Raw genomic sequence first — 22100 nt, 5'->3', positions numbered from 1 at the left:
TCTATTGCCAGATATGAAAAGTTTTTTCTTTTTTATTGCTTAGATGGGTGGATGAGCCCACAGCCTACCTGGTGTTAAGTGGTTACTGGAGCCCTTAGACATCTACAACGTAAATGCGTCACCCACCTTGAGACATAAGTTCTAAGGTCTCAGTATAGTTACAACGGCTGCCCCACCCTTCAAACCGAAACGCATTACTGCTTCACGGCAGAAATAATTGTATAGTCTTCTGCCAGATATGAAAAAAAAAGCTTACATAATAGTATGTGTAATTTAGATGAGCGTGAAGGTTTAAAATAATTCGTAATATATTAATTGGAAGTAACTCACTCAGTTTTCTACTTGAACACTTTAAGTTAGCAGTTAGCAGCTGCAACATTTTCGATTCTCGGTATCAGCTGTGTGTGCGGGGGCCACCACGGTACTCTGCTCCGTCTAATTTAAACCGTATTTATTTCTTTGTCATTTCTCACATATGTGTATCCAGACATGATCGCCGCTTTTATCTCGACCTTGGCTGTGTATTATTATCTTTTATCTTTAAAACAATGTCTTTGAAGATGTTTTTGAGTTACCGTATCTCAATGATAAGTTTATTATGTCTGTTACCAAAAATATACCTACACGCACTTATTTATTGCTCAGATAGATGGATGAGCTCACGGCCCACCTGGTGGTGGTTACTGAAGCCCATAGACATCAATAATGTAAATGCCACCACACACCTTAGGACATGAGTTCTAAGCCTCAGTTTTTTACCGCACGACCGCTTCTGCAACCGTTAGGGCAGCCGTTGTAACTATACTGAGATCTTAGAACTCTTATCTCGAGGTGGGTGGCGGCGTTTACGTTGTTGATGTCTATGGGCTCCAGTGACCACTTAACACCAGGTGGGTTGTGAGCTCGTCCACCCATCTATACAATAAAAATAATACATCACTAGTTTCACGGCAGAAATATGTAGCGCCGTACTACCTACCCGTGCGGGCGAATTTCTCCTATTCTTCGAAATTGTGTTAAATAGGTATCTACTGCTGGGAGGGTACATTTCGAAACTTCAAGTTGGTATGAATATCTGGCTTAATTTGTACGAAAGCATAGATGTCTATGGGCTCTGGTAATCGCTTGACATTAGATGCGTCATATCAATATAATCGTCTACAAAAATGTTTTTATTATTTCATTTGTACAAAATTTTATATGTAACAAATCACGTTAATATCTTATTTTTGAATCAATCATTAAAAATCGCTTAATGCACTAATTATGCCTTTGTGATAAGTCACAATGTACACCTTATTTGGTACTATCTATTTTCATTGCATTTTATATCTTCATTGCAGTCTACCCGCTCATTGAATTAATTAGTCTTTAGTGTTAACTGCTAAATATAAAAAAAATTTTTTTGATTGTCTGCTTATCTTCTTCAATGACAGAATATTGTCGAAATTAGATCATTGACCGAACTCTACTATACATAAATATGTATAAAGCATTTTAAAAAAAAAAATTAACGTTTTGGATCAAGTTTTTAATTTAGTTAGGTTCTTTAAGTTAATCTATTCAGGAATGTTGATAAAAAACGTGATTTTGTATAAACAAAAAGCTTTATTTTTTAAGCACGATAATATATTGCACTAATAAAACAAATTTATAACGTATTATAATTATTTTTTCCTATTGAATGGAACAAGCACACTGGCATCTTATAACTTTGCGACATGACAGTATAAAAAACAATGCTACCTAGCTGTGATAAAAAATATGTTTTTATCAATTATACATTTATATATGATAGTAATGATATGAAATGGAATAGTAATGATTACGTATCGATAAAGTATAGGTACTTATTATAGGTACAGGTTCAGTCAAACTAAAACACATCAATGGAAACATATCAATTTCTTGAGAAGGCAAAAGGAAACCTGACAAGGGATTAGTGAAATTAAAAACAAATAGCTTAATTAATGTTTAGATATATTTTTTATTGCTTAGATGGGTGGACGAGCCCACAGCCCACCTGGTGTTATGTGGTTACTGGAGTCCATAGACATCTACAAAGTAAATGCGCCACCCACCTTGAGACTTATGTTCCTTATCGTTTCGCTCTATACAGCGGCCAACTCAAAATATTCGATATCTTTCCTGCTTTCCTATCTTTTCTTTTCTCCTATCTGATTTAAATAAAAATCTCTCTCGATTTAAATAAAACTGGGAACTTCAAATATTATTTTTGAGATCAATCTCGAGATACACAAAAACGCCTTTTTTATTACTAAGATGTGTACGAGCTCACAGCCCACCTGGTTGTTAAGTGGTTACTGGAGCCCATAGACATCTACAACTGAAATGCGCCACCCACCTTGAGATATAAGTTATAAGGTCTCAGTATAGTTACAACGGCTACCCCACCCTTCAAACCGAAACGCATTACTGCTTCACGGCATAAATAGGCAGGGTGGTGGTACCTACCCGTGCGGACTCAGAAGACGTCCTACCACCAGTAACAATGCTTATGCAATTCTAGACAACGCTTGTGTTTAACCAGTTTTCTTGTAATTTCATTTCATGACACAATGCTTGTTGTTATATTATACGGAAGCCAGAAAACAGACATTGCCGTCACAATACTCTAAATCATCAATCTAACAATTGTTAATGTAAAAACTAATCGTTTCGTATTAATGAACACGTGTAAACAAATTATTCCAATTAATCTACATAAAAAACTCCGTATTGACAATATGCATCATTTAGTGACAAAAAGTTAATTCTCATGGTTCTAACGTCACGATTAAATCATAATGGATTAGCGTATTCGTATAATTAACTACGTGTGAACATTATTAACAATTGCATGTAAATTTTTATTGGCTTATAGCGCAAACAAACTGGCTCATCCAATCAATGAATCTAGATGAGCTTGATCATAGCGCAGATTACGTACTAGGATGTGTTTAAAAATAGATTAAAGCATGCTAAACTTAGTACTGATTTTCAGAACAAAATTTCTTTAATAATCTAATATGATAAAATTGTTTGCCTACAATCAATTGATCTTTTGATATAATAATATGTTGCTCTTAAATGATACTTATACTTTTACTATCAAATACTCTGATAAAACTTTGACGATCGCAGTGTATCTACTCTTCTTCTTCTTTTTTATTTTTTGTCTCCGGCACGGTTTGTGCATTAGCCAGCGTCAAGTAATAAGATTTTTTTAATTGGCCGTTTTAATTAGTTACAGTTTATGAATAATAAAAAACGACGGAAACTAATCGCGACATAAATGATTAAAATTTACAAAATATCATATAATATAATCTCAGTAAAATTGTGGTTATTTACTGAGACTTTTTCAGTGGCCTTTTTGGAGGATCCCGAGAAGTTACGTTCAGCGGCTTTGTTTCATTTTCCCACATTTGTGCACTTTCACAGATATTAAACAGTTAATAAAACACCGTTATTACACGTTTAAACCTGAAGGAACACTAAATAGACAAAATCGAACAAATCACACAACTTCACTCCTCGCGTTCCCGCCAAAAAGTCCCGTGTATTTACTCACTGAATATCTTTCTAATTGCATCGTAAAAAGCATAGTTCCCGTTGTTTGCCGGCACATTGTTTTCGTCCCGTCAGTTCGTCGATCGCAATCAATCACACATTTACGACGCTTCTGATTGGTTAATATGTCGTTGTTCCATTTCATTGCTGTTTTATGTCCAATAGGAGATTCGTGTGCCGTTTTCCAACAATTAACGACATAATAAAACTTTCTACTGGAAAAATTACGCGTTGGAGTCCGTGCGTGAATTTTCCAAGTCATTGTGGGGTGTACCCGTTGTTTTCTCATGACAACGATTTTATTACTGTATTTGTACGGAAGACGTACCTTGATAATGTTATAAACGCACTGCATGCTCTAGAAATGTAATTCAAATGTTTGTAATGTTGAAGAAATTGCTTTTTGTGTGTAAAATATTTCAGAGCCTGAACTAGACTGAGCTGATCCTTATGATATTTATAACCGTCAACGGCCTTATTGTTTTTAGTTTCATCTCCCGTTTTTTTATTGTCATTAAATTATATCCTACCCTTGGAATACTTCAGTTTTCGTGAGCACGGACGACCAAATTGCTATTCGTCGATATTTGAATAATGTACTAATTGTCTGTTGACATGACAATAAAAACGATAGAATTAACCGTAAAAGTGTTTTTAATCATTTGGTCTTTTTATAATATATATCGGAAATTTATAAGTCCGTTTAGAAAAATAATGTTAAAAAAATGCTATTAATAATTTAAATGAATATGAATGTCTCACTATAAAAAACGATACAAAAGAAATATAGACCTATTTATGTACTACAAACGGTGTGTTTTTACATTGACATGAGCCTGATCGATTTTGTATTACCCGTAGCGTGCCAGTATGACATTCTTGTCACATGACGATGCAAACTCTGCATTACTTCAACCTTAACGAATACAAAGAGAATGCTTTTTTTTTTACAAAAGAGATTTTTATGCAAACTATTTCGTATTTCGTGGTATGATATAATATAAATGTGATATATTATAAATAAAAAGTAATCTTTTTAATTAATTAATTAATAAAATTAATTTTTTGAATGATACCAACACTATCATTATTTTACTGATACCAAATTTGGAACAAGTAATAACGTTGGCCGTCACTATTTACTTTTTGTCATATATACATTTTTGAAGGCGAAGGACAGTGAAGTGGTCGCTATCAATGATAGTCATTAAAAATTCCAAGGGCACATTAAATCACTGCCTACCACTGAAGACATTTTCAAACTTTGTTTGAAGAAGATATATATCGTGTCGAATTGTTGCACACAAATAAGTAATTTTAAACTTTGACTGTATGTCTGTATCGTTACAAGGAAATAGGAGTGCATATGTTGTAGGAGCTGATGGTGGGTTTTTTTGTGACAAACCAAGATATTTCGCATCGGTGACGAATCATAAACATTACCTTTCTTCTTTTTCGTGGAATGTTCTAGCGATGGTCATTTCTAGCCTTAACCGCGGCCATGAATCTGTTTCGTTAGAATTACGGATAGGATGGAGCTCATAAGCGTTACATAACTGACTAACTTGGTGGTGCAATAGTTAGCGGCTCTGAGTGTTGCGCCAAGAGTCGTGGGTTCGATTCCCACATCGGGCAAACACTGTGTGATGAATTTGTTTGCTCTTTGTCTGGGTGTTTATTATCTATATCTATATCTATTCTCAGGGAATTCTAAATTGGGACCGGATGACCGTTGTAGTTATTACATAATAAATTATTCCCATATAAAATTTCATATGCTAACCGGCTCAAGCTGTGTACTTTCAATTACATATCGTTCCAGTTCTATTAATTTGTAGGTACGTTGAATTTTGATATAGACATTTTTGTTTGTTTTCTTCTTCTTCGTCGCTTTCTTTATTGCTGAAGGTCGTGTCCCTGAAACTTGACCGTTGCCTGTCTCGTGAGCTGTTTCCATCTCGTCCGGTCCTCGGCTGCTCGAATGGCGGTTGCGACTGGCAACCCAGTTAGAGCGGTTACTTGATCACACCAACGGCTAGGTAATCGGCCGCGGGGTCTCTTTCCTTCTACTTTGCCCGTCACAATCACTTTGTCCAAGTTATCTGACTGTCGGCGGGCAATATGACCGAAGTAGCTGAGGATCCTCTGGTAACTGATTGTTTTAATTTAACGCAAAACAGAAATTTAGGACCAAATGAGCTCTGTAAGTTGTCGGGCGTCAATATCACATAAATGACCATCAAACTCTACTTCTCTGTTCTGCTTTTCGTTTCAGTCGCCCTTTCGATCTCGCATAGGTACTCAACACAAAGATGCACCGGTGCTAATGTGCTAAGATGGAGCTAAGAGCGATATTGAAATTCGATTTAGTAGTTTCAATTTCAAAATTAGATTCCAATGTAAGACGTCGTTGTGGCGTAAAGAATTAAACTCAAAATGACTAGTTTCAATTGTACCAACTATGACGGTGTTCGATGTTTAAATCTTGCAGGCAGGTATGACTTTTTACGAATGACTCCGTTGACGAAAGAAAACTCTTATAACATAAACTTCAAGTTTCGATATGCATTGCGGCAATCATTTCGTGATGTTTATGAGCTTCAAGTAGCCACTTAATACTAAAATCGGCCGTAAACTCATTCATTTGTCTACACAATAAAAAAAAAACTTTCTGCAAAATTAATTATTTTTTTGCTTAACTCTACAATGCACAATAATACCAAATGAGCCGTGAACTCATTCATTTATTTGTTTACGTAATAAAAGAATACTTTGCGTAAACTCATTCATTTATCTACATAATAAAAAAATAAAAAAAACTTACTGCAAAATTAATTATTTTTTTGCTTGACTCCACAATGCACAATAATACCAAATGAGCCGTGAACTAATTCGTTTCTTTGTCTACGTAATAAAAGAATATTTTGCAAAAAGAACAAAATTGCCACAATTTTTTTCTCAACTCCAATGCACAATATACAAAATAGTATGCATAAATCCGATTTGTCTAAATCCGCTTTCCTACGTTACGTAAGACATCACAACTCGCAAATGTAGGACGCGCACGCTATACAATCCTTTCTTTCTCTGTTTAACTTATAATATATGAGCTGGGGTTATGCGAAAGCAAATTACATCATCCTTTACAATTGAATCTAAATTGTCTGAGAATTTTTATTTTATTAGCATGAGATTGAGCCACCTTCGCATATGGGCGTCATGCGAGACTTTAAAAAAGTTTATCACACATTGCCGCTAGGGTACCGAATGTAATTCATCGGCTACGTGTAGACATACAATAAGAGATATGTATACATAGCCCACTGAGCTTCTCGCCGAATCTTCTCAGTGTGTCACGATTCCGATCCGGTGGTAGATTCTGCAATGCGCTGCTCTTGCTAGGGTTAGTGTTAGCAAATTCTCTCAAGTTGAGCCCGTAAGCTCATCTATCCTTCCGGACGTAGCTGGAATAGCCTCTTAGGCTACCAGCAAATAGGCAGGGAAAAGTATGCACATATAGAAGAAAGGCGCGCCTCTACGATCGCATTGTTTCAAAATAGGACCTTTTGTGAGTCCGCACGGGTAGGTACCACCACCCCACCTATTTCTGCCGTAAAGCAGTAATGCGTTTCGGCTTGAAGGGTGGGGTAGCCGTTGTAACTATACCGAGATCTTAGAACTTACATCTCAAGGTGGGTGGCGCATTAACGTTGTAAATGTCTATAGCCATAACCACTTAACACCAGGTTGGCTGTAAGCTCCTCCACACATACAAGCAATAAAATAAATAAAAAGTTGCAATTCTTTTGTTTTAGACTTAAAGCTGGACAAAACGTTTCGTATTTATTATATTACAATTGATTTCTTGCCACTCATAATCAAATTCACATAGCAACATTAAATTCACACGAACGTATTACGTTCGCTAACACTGTAACTAATTAATTTATTGAACTCAAAGTACGATAAGTCGTGCGATAAAATTAATGTAACCAGCCGAAAAGCAATAACAGTATTTCGTTGTTGAACTAACAGCAAAGCCACAAAGCTTATGTGATTTAACGTTTTCGCGTAAGCGTGTCGTGTCCGTCACGTGCCCGTGTAGGTTGCATGCGGAGGGCGTGTAGCCGCCGGAAAGCGGATTCATTGCCATATGACTGGTTGTATTTCTGTAATTACGAGGCTCCCGGTACCGACTTTGTGGAAACTTTTCAATGATAACGCGCCATGAATTGTTTATGTGATGCTAGTTTGATTTTATGTACTCGCCGACTGTGTACAACCATCCTTCACTCGGAACGTAGCAGTAGTGTTTTGTTTTGCGTTTCTCTGGATATGCACTGCGGGGATTCTACGTTGTGCAATAAAATTAAAATTTAGAATTTCATGGCTTTAGGTGCTAGTCGCGTTGTGCCTATGAGCCCCGGAAACCATTCTACATTAGGCCGATGAAGTTCACTTTTGTGCTAGAAATCACACATATATGCATATACCCCATGATACACAGTTCATTATACCCTTTACATATGAACACATTTTCCTCGCCCGGAACATATACCCACAGTCGGGAACATGCAATGTAATTAACCTGACATAATAGCCGGTTATTAAGCAATTCAGCCCCAACATGGCGGACGCTTTCTGTCATGAACTACATTATGTATAACTGTGTATCTTTTCCCGCACATAAGTAATCGTGTAACTGTAAATATACTTGAGTTTTCCAATTTGCATGCGAACCGGAGTAGACGCTGGGAATTTTATTACGGCTGTGCAAAGACAGAGTTGTATTTTAATTTTTCAAATGCTTAGTCATAATTATATTTACATAATATCGTTTTGAATATGACGCCATAATATATCAAAATATTCATAAATACATTCCTCACATTCAACAGGATTAAAACAGCTCAATCCGTGCCTATTATTATTAATATACCTAATAAAATATACGTATGATGAAATCCAATAATGTATTTTTAGTTCCCATATTTCAGGTTTAAAAAATTTGAATATCCCAGAATCTACATTCTGTCAATATTCACATTTAAATTGATAAATTCTAAAAGAAAAAACAACCTTAAAACAACATTTCCAAAATACATTAACAATAAATAAATAAAACTACAGTCAGACACCGCTTTGTTTTGAATCTTTAAGTAGAACATAATTTAATCTTTCCAATGATCTTCCGATTCATGTGAAGAGCTTAGTTGAAACATAAACATTGTTTGTGGCTTGTGATAGAATTTTAATTCGACTAGAGGTCCCGCAGTAGTCGAAATTCGACTATAATTAATTGGAATTGTAAGTTTGTACACTATTATGATTGTATTTTATACTTCTATAATCACAAATTTCGCCAAGACTATACTATAAAAAATATTAACAAAGACAAACAATATTTAATCTATTCTCAATTTGACAACAGACGTCAAGAACAAAAGTTTGACAATAAATAGTATGCATGCGTGTGTGCGTCAAATACATGGTATGTAGTGTGTGTAATGTTTTCTTTATTGATTTAATGTATCTTTTATGCATTATTTTAAGAAAATATTAGCATTGTGCGCTTCTTCTCTATATTCTCTATAAGTATGGAAAATTTCATACTTCTCCGTCCGCGCAATTTTCGTAAAAAGGGATACAAAGTTTTTGCTTCACGTATTAATATATAGATAATTTGCTATTAATTGAAATCAAATGAATATTAAGTCATTATCTGAACATAATGAATGTGTACTCGTAAAAATTACCAGACCGTTTTACGGTTTTGTAGTTCAATAAGCAACGAATAAGATTTAAAAAAAAACTGCGATAAGCTCATTAAAAACGTAATTGTAAAACTTTGTATTTATTTAATATTGATGTTCAATTATTTTTTTAGGTTCATGAATGTTCCAGGTATGATTTTGGTATATAATCACACACTCACCAAAATATTACCAGGAATTATGACAGACCTAGGGAATCATGTAAAGATTTTTATCAAATATATGTTATTCAAAATCTAACATTGAAATAAACTTACAAAAACACCGCTCTTAAAATGTAACAGTGCGAGAGAAAGTTAAATATTCCTATACGTATTCTCTGTTCGTTCGGCTATAAAATTTAACTTTAGAACGAATTTTGATGACACGAATCTTTTTTTGTACGAAACAATAATATTAATTAAATTAGAATAAAATATTAAAACAGGCAGAGTCTTTATTATAATCAGGCTTTTCATTCGAACAAATCATTTGCTTAATGGTATTTTATAGCAAATATGTTATGATTAGTTACGTAAGTCAGTGCGTGGGTATCTAAATATAAATGCGAAATCACATATCAAGTCATTAAGGTTCTACGATGGCCCAATTCGGATGCAGCTAAATCTCTCGGCATTCGTGTTAATGTTAATGCATTTTATATTGGTTCAATTGAGAGTACCGACGGCTCGGTATGCCGGTAATGTGCAGTGACGCGATGTGTGGGCGTTTCGCGGGAACGTATTAGGGACGCAGGGAATTGATAACTGCACACTACGAAGAGTCGTTTACAGCAAATAGCTTTACAGTGACTACTAGAGGGAAAAAAAATGTTTTGTCTATAAATTTTTCCTGACAATAAACAGTTTACATAATAAACTAGCTTTTGCCCGCGACTTCGTCCGCGTGGAATAAATAGTTCACAAATAATGCATTATTTTAGAACAAATTTGGTTAGCATAAAAACGTTACAGTGAGCAAACCTTAACATATAGACATATGCTGTCGCGAACTTTTTTTAGATCTTTTAAAGGGGAACAATTCTTATATACATTATTTTAGCGAAACTTTAACCGTTTTTACAGCGCACGCAGCGGACGCTCTCAAAAGGGAAAAAACCTGATTTTGAAACATTCTTTATTGGTGCCCCTCTTGTATTGGTCTTAGCGTGATGTTATATAGCTTATAGCCTTCCTCAATAAATGGGATATCTAACCCTGAAATAATTTTTTAAATCGGACCAGTTAGTCCTGAGATTAGCGCGTTCAAACAAACAAACTCTTTAGCTTTATAATGTTAGTATAGATATAGATAAACAATAACGCTAAGTTTAAAAAAATATGCACAGTAGGTTTGGCTGACTGTCACTACTCATCATCAAATGAGTCGAAATAAAATCATATATTAACAGTACACTGTTGCACATAGGCCTCTCCAATTGTAAGCCACTGAGCACGATGCTCGACTTCTTTCATCCCAACCTTGCCAGCCACCCCGCATATGTCTTCACTCCACTGAGCCTGAGGGCGTTCTTACTTCACTTCTTCTTTTTTTTTATTGCCCTTGTAGGCAGACTAGCATACGGCCCACCTGATGGTGAGTGGTTACCGTCGCCCATGGACTTCAGCAATGCCAGGGGCAGAGCCAAGCCGCTGCCTACAAATAGCTTCTTTCAATACGTTTACCAGTTCGCGGTCTCCACTTAAAAACACGGACAATTATCAGTAGGCAACAAAATCATGCCTTGTGCTAATTCAAAGTCCACCAATACATTCTGAAATGCCTTGATGCATGATGCCTTCAATGTGATTTACCATACCCGATCCTGTAGACCGAATGGTAAACAGTCGACGTCGCCCAAAACACGTCACTACGGATCCTCCCGATCCATTAACGGCACTTTTAGGTACCACAAGCACCGATCACCGTCCTCGTCGAACCCGTCGCTTGCGACGAAGGGCTCGACGAGCGAATTAACCCATAGACAGCCCACTGAGTTTCTCGCCGGATCTTCTCAGTGGGTCGCTTTTCCGATCCGGTGGTAGATTCTGCGAAGCACGGCTCTTGCTAGGGTCAGTGCTAGCATCACTCCGGTTTGAGCCCTGTGAGCTCACCTACTAGTTAAGGCTACGCTCAAATAGCTTCTCAAGGCTACCAGCTTAGGTAGGAAAAAAGGTGATGTTTAAACTGTCTCTCTCTATTAGCCTTTGCAGCTTAATTCCGTCGTCATATGTTCGTAATTAACACGGTACTGCGATCTCCGAAAGCGAAGCTGAAGGGCAGGTCATGCGCATTGCTGGCACCGCCGAATGCAATCGTGCGTTTAGGGCCCACATGCCGGCGAATTCCTTGGAAGGCGATGAATAACTCATTGTCCGTTCCATCGTCCGTCCGTCGTGACGCACGATTCTTGGAAACAACGTTGCAAAGCAGAAAGTGACCGAGATAGTTGACCCGGAGATTTTGATACACATTTTGTTGTCATTCAATTGGCTGTCAAAAACTATATTTATATCTATACTATTAATATATAAATCTACAGTGGTTTTTACGGATGTTCCGTTATAACTACTGAACCATGCATCCGATTGACTTGAAACTTGGTATCCATGTAGAAAATATATGTACTTAATTGATAGGATAATATTTATATGAGTATTAGACTCTCTAATAATAATAATGACAATAAATAACAATGTTAGTTTTAAATGCCAGCGAAGCGGGCGAGTACGGCTAGTCCTATATATTTTTGAAACTTCATTTAATTAATTCTCAAAATATGAATATCACTGTTATCAGAACTCACAGAATTAGCAGCATGTCGTACGTTACATAATTATACACATAAATAGCTTATCAATCAAACGAACGTATTGAATGGACGGCTCAAAACGAAGATTACCTGTGGCGAGCCTTAAAAGGAAAACATTGGCGAAACGTCTCGGGGACCTTAACCTCATAACGACGTCATCACCGATTCCCACAGTTCGCGGACTACATACGCCGACAGAGTGCATCGGTGCACTAATTAGGATGCACCGTGTGACATCGTGCGTCGGCATCGGACACCGAACAACTGAATATTCGCACACGGACTATTGTGATACCATTTTATGGTTTCGGCGTGCCTTTATACAGCCTAGTTAGTATTCTAAATTGATATCGCGGAGGTTTTTTTTTCGTACCACTAAACGTCGTGTCGCAGCAATAAAACGGAATAAGGCCGTTAGCAAAAATTGTGTGATTCACAGACAACAAGGAACAATTACGATTTATTAAAACTCGTACGGAATATTGTGATGTCTCAATTAGGCACGACGTTTTGTTTCTACGTTCGTTGGTAATTGGTAGTTATTTTAAGACGTGATTTTAATAGAGAATTCGCTTTTTAACATTCGTATGCTAGTGAAATAACAAGGCCGTAATTGCATAGACGATCTGTATGTAAATATTGTTTAATAAAATTAATTTATGTTGTCTGCAGGTAAACCGACCTTTGACGATGAAGAAGGAAGGTATCCAGACAAGAAATAGGAAGTTAAGCAGTAAAAGTAAGAAGAAGAAGGGAGGAATGGGAATGGGCGGTGGGGGAGCTTGTGCTTTAGCGCTCGGCGGAGTCATGGGAGACATGATCAAGCCTCTCGGAGACGCTACCAAAGGATTCGGAGGCTCAGCCTTCCCGTCAGCTATGGATTTCGGTAAGTCTATTTTATATTTACTTTGTTTTACGTTTTATATAAAAAGGATGAAGAATGCAAACAAAACCCTGCCTATATTTTTAGTCACATCTGTACAAACTGCTGTGATGAAGATATCACATAAGTACAGATATGATTAATAATTTTATGGCAGCTTAGTAAGCAGACAGGGTCGGAACCTGGCAACAGCCTCGACCGTCGTTTTACTGGTGGTAGGACCTCTAATGAGTCCGCACGGGTAAGTACCACCACCCTGCCTATTTCTGCCGTGAAGTAGTAATGCGTTTCGGTTTGAAGGGTGGGGCAGCCGTTGTAATTATACTTGAGACCTTAGAGTTTATATCTCAAGGTGGGTGGCGCATTTACGTCGTAGATGGCTATGGGCCCCAGTAACCACTTAACACCAGGTGGGCTGTGAGCTCGTCCACCCATCTAAGCAATATAAAAAAAATATAAAATAAAAAAACCAACTGGAAGTCGAAGTTGGAATTGTTTAGTTTTTTTTAAATAGTTTTGCTTCGCCTTAAAACATAACTCATGAATGCTGCGCGGCAGATATAGGCGATGTAGTGATACCTATCCAGGCGGGCGTACATTATGAATGAACTTTTTAATTGCTTTTGAAGGTAGACAAATATCCGTTCTGACCATAGATAGTTAGTTAGAGTCACCCAGAGACAACAGTAATGTCAGCGGCTCAGCCGTGGCACTATTATCTTTGATGATATAACACGATACCATTATATTGAGAGTTCAAAGGCTGTTTAGTTAAAGCAACATTTCACTTAATACGCGACATTTGTTTTTGTAATTAAAGGCCCGTTTTATTTGGTATGAATATTAACAATTCGATGATTTTAATTGAACTTCAATTAAGTTTACTCCATTCAAATAGCTGTGGAAGTTTTTTTGGTAAGATAATGGCTGCCCTGTAAAGTTGCAAAAATGTCACTTAAATCAAAAAGCTTTTCGCCCAGTGATGTATAGAAAAATAATAAATATATATAGAAAAAAATATAGATACACCTGCCGTCTTACATATTATCGTACCCTTCATAACATAAGTTTTCTTTGAGCAGGTCAGCACCAAGTGGGCTTAGTCCACCCGGCGGCCGCGCACATGTCCCACTGGTACGGAGCGCCCCATCAGGGTTTCGCCCCACCACCGACCTCCCACAACCCTTACCATCACCATCACCTTGCGCAGCTCAATTCTATGGTAAGTAAATTTCAATATAAACCGATTTATAGCACCATAGTTAATGCTATGATATGATTAAACTCTTTTTAAAGATTAAAACATTAAACATTAATTTTTAAACATTAAAAATGCAATAAACATTTAATTTTCTATTAGAGAAACATGACAAACAGTTTTTTGTATTGTGGACTTACTATCATATCTCAACAGTGCCGTACCAGAAACCTTCCTTAAAGTACGGACAGCAAAAAAACAATTCAATAAATAAGCGTTTAAAACTCAACCGTCACTAGCTAGTCTCACGAGACCTGGTCACGCGCGTACTGGTGACAAGAACATATATACCCAGATCTCGAATTCCAGACATCTTTAGAAAAAGTACTGACTCTTACCGAGAATCCAAACTGGATCCCGTTGAAAAGTAATCAGCACTGATCGTGTGACCAATACACGATATTTAAGACTCCTGAATACCGTCGATCACCAATAAATAAAATAAATAAACAATCAAACTATAATAAGCAGTCGTTTCGTTTATCGTAAAAAATATATCCTGTGTATTATTACTTCGTGAATTGGCTATGAGCGAAACTGATTAAAATTCGTGAATATTTGCGCGATTGATTAACGAACATACAAAATTTAACATTCATACTACGAGTATTAGTGTAGATTAGCAGAAGATAATGAGATTGTCAAATCAGATGGCGCTTTTCTTTTGTTAATCTTATTTCATGACATCGCAATATAATTGATGTTACGGGTCCTTCTCCTTCCGTCACGTACATACTTGTTGAACGTCAAAAAGAACTACCGCCAATTCACAAAAAACTAGCCTCCGTCCTGAGAAGAACTGGCAAGAAACTCAGCGGGCATGTCTTTTTTCTTTTCTTTTTTTTAAATATTAATTTTTACAATGAGTATTATAACGTAACAATTATTGCAATATTGAAACGGCCGGAGCGAGCAACCCATTCCCACTTTGTGCAATGCTGAGGGTCGTGGCTTTTTCTAATAACTTTCTCTTGGATTATTCTGCGCTACCCCTACTTATACTCGGATGTGTGGATAGCAACGTGGACTGGAGTGTTAAGTTTACATGTTACCTGTAAATATCTATTTAATACGCTTATGTTTGTTTTATTTGCAGACGGGTTGGAGGAGTGAATACACGTGATAAGTCAGCCAACTTGAGGACCTAGTAATCGGATAAGAATATTTGTATCTCTCGTGATAATTTACACGTCTTAGCCGTCCTAGTCACATGGGATGATCACATGATGGGATGAAAACATGCCCCATGAAGAAATCCGAGGAAACCTTAGAAACAGACGCTGTGATTTCAAACGATTTACAGACTAATCTATAAAAGGATAAGATTTATTTTAAAACATCACATTTTAATGAGACTGCAAACTGAATTGACGTTTGTAAAATTTTACAAAAAATAATAAAATAATATGCAGAATTGTTTGAACATATCTGATTCTGAATACTTATGTCCCATTGTAAACCCCAAATGAGACTTTATTATTCCGCGTTCAGTTTCCTTCAAGTATTATTAATCAGTTCACATCTGTCGTATAAAATAGAACAATTACATCACAGTAAGTAATGCTATTTACGGAATTGTTTTTAGAAAATATTGATCGATCAGTAGATTAGGAAGAAAGACTCTTTATTAGTTTATCAAATTAGTGGAAAAGGAAAAAGAACATTTTCAATAAATCGTCAGACCTATTTTAACATATGTGTTGGCTAAAATCGGAGATGCTATAAACATAAATGGGAACAGTGAGAAAGAGATAGCAATGAACAATTAATTTTATAATTTTTCTAGAACGTATACAGGTAAAATTAAAGTATCGAAAAGATGGCGAACATTTTTCAATTAGTTTTCACTTTATATGAGAGATGTGAACTAACATTTGATAAATTAAGAACGATTTTACATGAAGTAACTATACTAGCGAAATTGTACAGTATTATAATATTAGCTAAGGTCGGTCACGAAGTCGGCTTATACGATAAGGTAATAAGTATAGTTCAAAAACATTATTTGTGTATTTTGTAAATAAATTAAGTTACAAATTCTGTTCCTTTGTAAATTGCGTTTAATTATTATTTTTTATTAAATATTATTTAATTTTGTCGAATTGTATCGCTGTAAACGTTGCGATGTGTTCAGAGAATACGAGAAAAGATTGTCTTTTTTTGTAAATTTATTTCTGTAAATGTTATCGAACGAATGCAATAGTAATTTATGTAATAGATAATAAAACGTTGTATTTGTAAATATTTACAGTTTTGAATTGAGAATTAATTTTGAACGATTTCAAGAGAAGCCGGTGACTATAATTGTACACTTTATTTTGTATAATATTAATATGTTGATTTGAGAAAAGAATTGTATGAAACAAACATATGTATAACAACTATCTATGCCGTTGTAAAATTTTAAGATATCGAGTGGCCATACATTAAGAGGTGTCATTTTTATCAAAATATAATGAATTTTGTTTAATTTATTTTCCATTTGCAACTACAAAAATATTATTGAAAAATTAATGAATAAATTCTTTAAAAAAATATTCGCGATATACTTCATTGTGATTTTGATAAACAAGGCATTTGAACCCCAAAAAATGTAAATATGAAAATGTAAATTAAACAGTAGACAAATAAATTAAAATGTTTATTAAAATAATTAAAAAGACGTGTACATTAGAAATCGCCACAAACAGCCTTTATTTACGATATCCCTTACCTAAAGTTTTTAGTTTATAAAACAAAACATTGTGAAGTTGTGTATTTTAAATGAAGTTGTGAATAAATTATCAATATTGATTTGAAATTTTCTTTTTGATGCCGATCCCCTCCTTCACTGAACAAATCCCTCGCTGGAACTTTTTGAGAGAATGAGTTGACCATCCAATTACGTCATCTTGTCCCGCCGTCCTCCGTAAGTCGCCGGATCAATTCCGCCATTCCGCAGAAAAAGTCGTCCAAAAGTCGCGCTTATCTCGCGCCAAATTGAAAATGCACTCGGCCGTGTGATTGTGACGCAACGGGCACGACTCCGACATATGGACCTATTCAATTTTAATCGCATTTCAGAAGAATGGACATCGGATAGAAGTGCCCATAAAACGATCCCCGGTCGCGACGATAGGCCTCACTTAATAAGTTGGTTTTATTTGCGGTTTATTCCGCTCGGATTTTAAGGGTGTCTATTGTTGGTGCGACGACAATGTTTGCGTTTGATCTTTTAAAGTTCCACGGAGATTTCGCGGGCTCTTACGCATGGGTGGTTTTTGATTGGATGAGATTGGTTGCAGGCGGTTGGCGGTTAGCAATTGTTGCGATCTATCGAGACTTGATTTAAAATTAAAATCAATAAGTTTACCGGTGCTGTCTGGATTAAGGAGAACTATAAGAATTTAATTTAGCTGGTTTTTTTTTACCTAAGCTGATAGCCTTGACAAGCTATTTCAGCGTAACTTTAACTAGTAGGTGAGCTCACGGGGCTCAAACCTGACGATGTTGCTAACACGAACCCTAGTAAGAGCCGTGCTTCGCAGAATCTAACACCGGATCGGAAACGCGATCCACTGAGAAGATCCGGTGAGAAACTCAGTGGGCTAATTCGCTCGTCGAGCCCTTCGTCGTAAGCGACGGGTTCGATGAGGACGGTGACCGGTGCTTGTAGTACCTAAAAGCAGCGTTAATGGACCGGGAGGATCCGTAATGACGTGTTTTGGGCGACGTCGACTGTTACCATTCGGTCTACAGGATCGGGTATGTAGTTTCCAGCGGCCATGATAAGAGGGTTCTCATGTCGTGCCGCCTTCACAAAGTGAAGCTAGTTAAGAACGAACAACAATTACATATAGTTGAAATAATGATATTGAGGTAGTCGGCTAGAAGCTGTAATAGGAAAAATGTCAGAAATGAACATATGCAAGGAACTTTTAAAGTTAATATTATCGAAAATCCTGATAGACTTTATGCTTGGTACGGCCACGTAATCTACCCAAACAATGAACGCGTTAGGCTAAGTGTACTGAGAATTTCGGAAAGGATTGTGGTAGGATAACAATATCATGGACAGTAATGACGAAGAATTGGTCACACGACGTGTCTTAAATACAACGAGTGACGTAACAGGACACTAGGAGGTAGAGAGCACTGTTATTGATAATCATCATCGCAGTACAACCGTTCATAATAGCTATTCAGGTAATACTGGAACTTGATCTACCTAAGTTTGTGTGTTGCGAAATTGTGATAAACAAAAGAGAAATAGCCTCCAACGGTATTTTGTGGAGGGTTTTCGTGACGTGGCGGCATAAGTCACGCGGCCAAACGGTCAGTGATATATGCCCGGCTAGCGCGGGAAAAAATGTCGTATAACAAAAAGTACGCCATCAGTCTTTGCGATTTATTGCGCACGGCAACACCGCGGAATATTCGAGAACACTTGGCGAATGTTCTTACACCTACAGGCATGTGTTACCCCCTGAGGTGACGGAACTTCGCACCTCGCTAAATTACGACCGTTAACACGTATACGTTTCGTAAAGAATTTGCATACGTATGTGCTTGAAAAGAATGCGAAGTAAGATTATGGCGGTAATTTTTTTACTTGTAGGCATATTTAATTTAGCAAACGACGGCATGATTTTAGATTATAATATATTCAATAAAGTTCATATAACAAAAACTTATCCAGAATAATTCAAACTTTTGTTTTTACATAATTATTTTTAGCTTTGTTTATATAGGGCAGAGCATTTTCCAACGCACCTAGAGATAGAGTACTTACAGATAGCCTACCGAAACTACAATGTGAATTTTGCTATCCACAGATAGAAATGAGCTCAAAATGTCAATTTTGTAACATCCGATTGAATTACAAACTTCAGCCTTACAATATACATTCAGCAATCAATTAGCATTAGTTATTATTATTATTAATAGCAATATTTCCTGAAAACATATCACACCATGAAAGCTCCTTTTTTGTTTTTTTTATTACATAGATGAATGGACGAGCCCTGGTTTTTTTTTATGATTAAAGGATTACTGGTGGCCCGGAGGCCTTTTCAGTTTCACCAGGACAGGTGGGCGAGCAAAGGCTCAGCCAGGAGGGGTAGGATTTGCTAACAGCTACCCGAGCGCCTCCGAAGGAGACCTAACAGCTCAAAAGTAGCTGCTTCGCGAATGAATCTACTACCGGATCGGAATCACGACCCGCTGAGAAGATCCGGCGAGAAACTCAGCGAGCTGATTCATGGGTTAGGTTGCACGGCGAACTCTTTGTCGGGTTCGACGAGTACGGTTACCGGGGTCCCTAAGCCTGCTCCTAGTGTTAGAGCTGAAGGCGTCTAATGCAAAGGTTATTGGATCTGATGGATCCGTAAGGACGTGACGAGCCCTGGTGTTAAGTGGTTACTGAAGCGCATAGAAATCTACAACGTTAATGCGCCACGCACCTTGAGATGTAAGTTCTAAGATCTCAGTATAGTTACAACGGCTACCCCACCCTTCAAACCGAAACGCATTATTGCTTCACGGCAGAAATAGGCAGGGTGGTACCTACCCGTGCGGACTCACAAGGGGGACCTCTTGTAAATGACAGTAGTAGTACCACCAGTAAATGACTTTACAAAAAAATACTTAATTTTCAATCCGTGTCTCACGCAAAAGAATCTGGAATGATTAAATTATGGGCGCGACAGTACAATGCGTGAAGAGAAAACCATAACTTTCAAACTGATAACAAATTCGAAATATGCTTTAATAATTTTCAAGCTAGTCATGCAAGAAATTCAACGAAATACCTTAAAAAGTTATTTTTGAACGTTATATTTTAATAATTCGAGAAAAGCAAACAGTCACAGAGACTTCGGAGGCCAAAGTCACAAATCCCTTAAGAAGGCAGTCATAGAGTGCAGTGGGTCGTGAGTAAAGGATCGTCCACACTCGAGTGGCCGCGACTTGCGTCTGATCCGGGAATCAATCTCGGACTTAGCTCGCCTTATCTAGCTGACCCCGGCACCCGACCAATGTCACGACACATTTCGTTTACTTTTGAATTTTTATAGCGCTTACCCAAGCTCCCCTGTGCTTGGGTTATATTTAAATCGTATTTCTCTTTTTTGATAGTTTTTGGTTCTAAAATTTAGAATTTAGAGTTTAGAAAATTCCAAATCCCTAACCAATAGCTTGGATAAGTTAATGAGAAACTCAAATCGCTTAAAGTAATAAATTTGCGGAATAATTGGATTTAAGGAAAATTCTGACAGGCACTGCCCTTTTATCGGAGTATTGCGTTTATCACATCAATGTGACTGCGATAGATTGGCAATATAGGCCATTGCAATTGTTGCATTTTGTCACATTTTGTGTTCAGAAAAATGGGGGGACATAGGTTGTTAAACACAGATTCACTATAATTTACCTCACACCCAGGAATGCTTCGTCAATTCTCACGACCTCATAATTTTCGAGATGTGGATTTTGAAGCAATGCTTTCACATGGTTTACGTTTTGTTCTAATCAATGTAATAAATTAGTAGAAGGTTGTTCTTGTGGTTTTCGATAACACATTACAGTCGGCATCATTGCGCCACTTTGAGAAGGCGGCAGGCACGACATGAGAACCCTCTTGTCGTGGCTGCTAGAAACTACATACCCGATTCTGTAGACCGAAAGGTAAACAGTCAACCTCGCCCAAAGCACGTCATTACCGATCTTCCCGATTCTTTAACGTTGCTTTTAGGCATCACAAGCATCGGTCACCGTCCTCGTCGAACCCGTCGCTTGCGACGAAGGGCTCGACGAGCGAATTAACCCATCGACACAGCCCACTGAGTTTCTCGCCGAATCTTCTCAGTGGGTCGCGTTTCCGATCCGGTGGTAGATTCTGCGAAGCACTACTCTTGCTAGGGTCAGTGTTAGCAACACACTGCGGCTTGAGCCACGTGAGCTCACCTGCACACGTTAGGGTGAAGCTGAAATAGCCTCTTAAGACTATCAGCATAGGTAGGAAAAAAAAGATAACAAGTCTTAGTGTTTTCTTCACATGTGACATTGGCTTTAACGCAGCCTGCTTGTTCTAGCAAATTTGTAGCCCCAGATTGCGTCGGATCTTATTATTCTATGTTTGAGGCAGGATTTTATAATGAAATAGCCCACGTAAGCATCGTTTGTATTGTTTTAATTCGTTTTAAATTTTTTTGTTTATATATTTTTTTATAATAGTATAATTTTAATAATAATAGTCAAATCGAAATCATCATGGCCTAAAGGTTAAAACGTCCGGCGCATTCGTATTGAGCGATGCACCGGTGTTCGAATCCCAGGGTACCAATTTTTCTAATGAAATACGTACTCAACAAATGTTCACAGTTGACTTCCACGATGAAGGAATAACATCGTGTAATAAAAATCAAACCTGAAAAATTCTACTTTGCGTAATTACTGGTGGTAGAGCCTCTGTGCGTCCGCGTGGGTAGGTAGGTACCACCACCCTGCCTATTTCTGCCGTGAAGCAGTAATGCGTTTCGGTTTGAAGGGTGGGGCAGCCGTTGTAACTATACTGGAGACCTTAGAACTTGTATCTCAAGGTGGGTGGCGCATTTACGTTGTAGATGTCTATGGGCTCCAGTAACCACTTAACACCAGATGGGCTGTGAGCTCGTCCATTCTTCTAAGCAATAAAAAAAAACGTGAACACATTCCTCACGTTCATAAAGCCCCAATTTAGGATTCCCTGTGTTATGAGGACCAAAGACTGATAAGCATACTTGTATGTGTTTAAATATATACATATATAGATAATAAACACCTAGACAAAGAGCAAACAAGCCT

The 22100-nt window shown here is 37.2% G+C and overlaps 1 protein-coding gene across 5 annotated transcripts in view; it reads left to right on the top strand.

Moving 5' to 3' along the window:
• grn (GATA binding protein grain) overlaps positions 1 to 17079 on the top strand; it is a 113416-nt gene extending 96337 nt beyond the window's left edge. For all 5 annotated transcript variants that reach the window (XM_089736823.1, XM_089736822.1, XM_028183898.2 and 2 more), the window contains 3 exons: positions 12811 to 13024; positions 14104 to 14243; positions 15376 to 17079. In XM_089736823.1, the coding sequence (XP_089592949.1) occupies positions 12811 to 13024; positions 14104 to 14243; positions 15376 to 15402 (381 nt within the window). In that variant the 3' untranslated portion in view covers positions 15403 to 17079. The remainder of the gene's footprint in view (positions 1 to 12810; positions 13025 to 14103; positions 14244 to 15375) is intronic.
• The last annotated feature ends 5021 nt before the right edge of the window (positions 17080 to 22100 follow it).

Source organism: Bombyx mandarina, chromosome 22 (assembly GCF_030267445.1).
Source record: "Bombyx mandarina strain Sakado chromosome 22, ASM3026744v2".
Taxonomy (NCBI): Eukaryota; Metazoa; Arthropoda; class Insecta; order Lepidoptera; family Bombycidae; genus Bombyx; species Bombyx mandarina.
This window is presented reverse-complemented; position numbering and strand designations above follow the sequence as displayed.